The sequence below is a fragment of the Condylura cristata genome, unplaced genomic scaffold (genome assembly GCF_000260355.1).
Source record: "Condylura cristata isolate star-nosed mole 26May11 unplaced genomic scaffold, ConCri1.0 scaffold00023, whole genome shotgun sequence".
Classification (NCBI taxonomy): domain Eukaryota; kingdom Metazoa; phylum Chordata; class Mammalia; order Eulipotyphla; family Talpidae; genus Condylura; species Condylura cristata.
The window spans coordinates 31,020,468-31,021,591 of NW_004567124.1; the positions used below are offsets into that span (position 1 = coordinate 31,020,468).

The 1,124-nt window shown below is 35.8% G+C and overlaps 1 protein-coding gene across 1 annotated transcript in view; it reads left to right on the forward strand.

Annotated features, from left to right (window-relative positions):
• Positions 1-1,124, forward strand: part of AQR (aquarius intron-binding spliceosomal factor) — a 79,874-nt gene that overhangs the window by 64,428 nt on the left and 14,322 nt on the right. The window contains exon 27 of the mRNA XM_012728547.1: positions 1-159. Coding sequence (XP_012584001.1) covers positions 1-159 — 159 coding nt within the window. The remainder of the gene's footprint in view (positions 160-1,124) is intronic.

Consider the following 1,124-nt stretch of genomic DNA (forward strand, 5'->3'; position numbering starts at 1 on the left):
TACAACTGGCGGTACAAGAATCTAGGAAACTTACCCCACGTGCAGCTCTTGCCGGAATTTAGTACAGCAAACGCTGGCCTGCTCTATGACTTCCAGCTCATCAATGTAGAAGACTTTCAGGGAGTCGGAGAGTCTGAACCTAATCCTTATTTTTACCAGGTAAGAAAAAACATGAACTTTTAAAACTGTGCATTTGCATTACTAATGACTACCAAAATCAGTGATACTGAAGCACTTGGTTAGACATTGAAAAGGGGAAATTAAATCCCTGTCTCATAACACAAAAAATTTACTTTCAGATGAATTAAAGGTTCATATACCCAAAAAAAAGAAACTCTAAACATACTAGAAAGAAGAAAATACTGTATATACAGTGTTGGTATTAACGTGTTACACATGAAAGCAGAAATCATAAAGGAAAAATATTAATTGAATTGGGAGCAAAATTGTTTTCAGTGTTTAACAAATTTAAGTTTGTTAAGTGTTTAACAAATTTAAGTTTGTTAAGTGTTTAACAAATTTAAGTTTGTTAAGTGTTTAACAAATCAAAGTTGGAATATATGTAGGCTGCTTATAAATCACTTTGAAAAAATCAAAACCTCACAGAAGAATGGATTAAGAAGAATGCAATTCGCACACACACAAAAAGGATGTATATTTGTAACAAGACAAATCACTGCAGGATATTTTCACCTCTAATAACATACTCAGTTTTGGTTTGGTTTGCAGAAATGCTATACTCATGCAGTGGTAGAAGGAATATAATTTGGTGGACAGTTGTCGATATATTTTTTTTCTTTTTTTAAAGATTTGTTTATTTATGCATACAAGAACTGGGGTATAGGCCAGAGATGTGGGTGGTGAGAGGATTCCCCAGAGACAGAGTGGGTTGCAGAACAGGCAGATGAACTAAAATACAGTACATGAGGGGAATAATGGGCAAGATAGAAGAGGTCTGCTACACCATGTGTATTAGCTCCCTGGCAGTCCAGGGATGGAACTTGTGCTGCAGTGGCTGGTGATAGCTTGATAGCACTATCTTTAATCCCAGCACCTCCAGGGAGGCCCCTCGATATATTTTATAAGCAGTGTTCATTCTTGTCTGAATTTATCTTAAAAACATA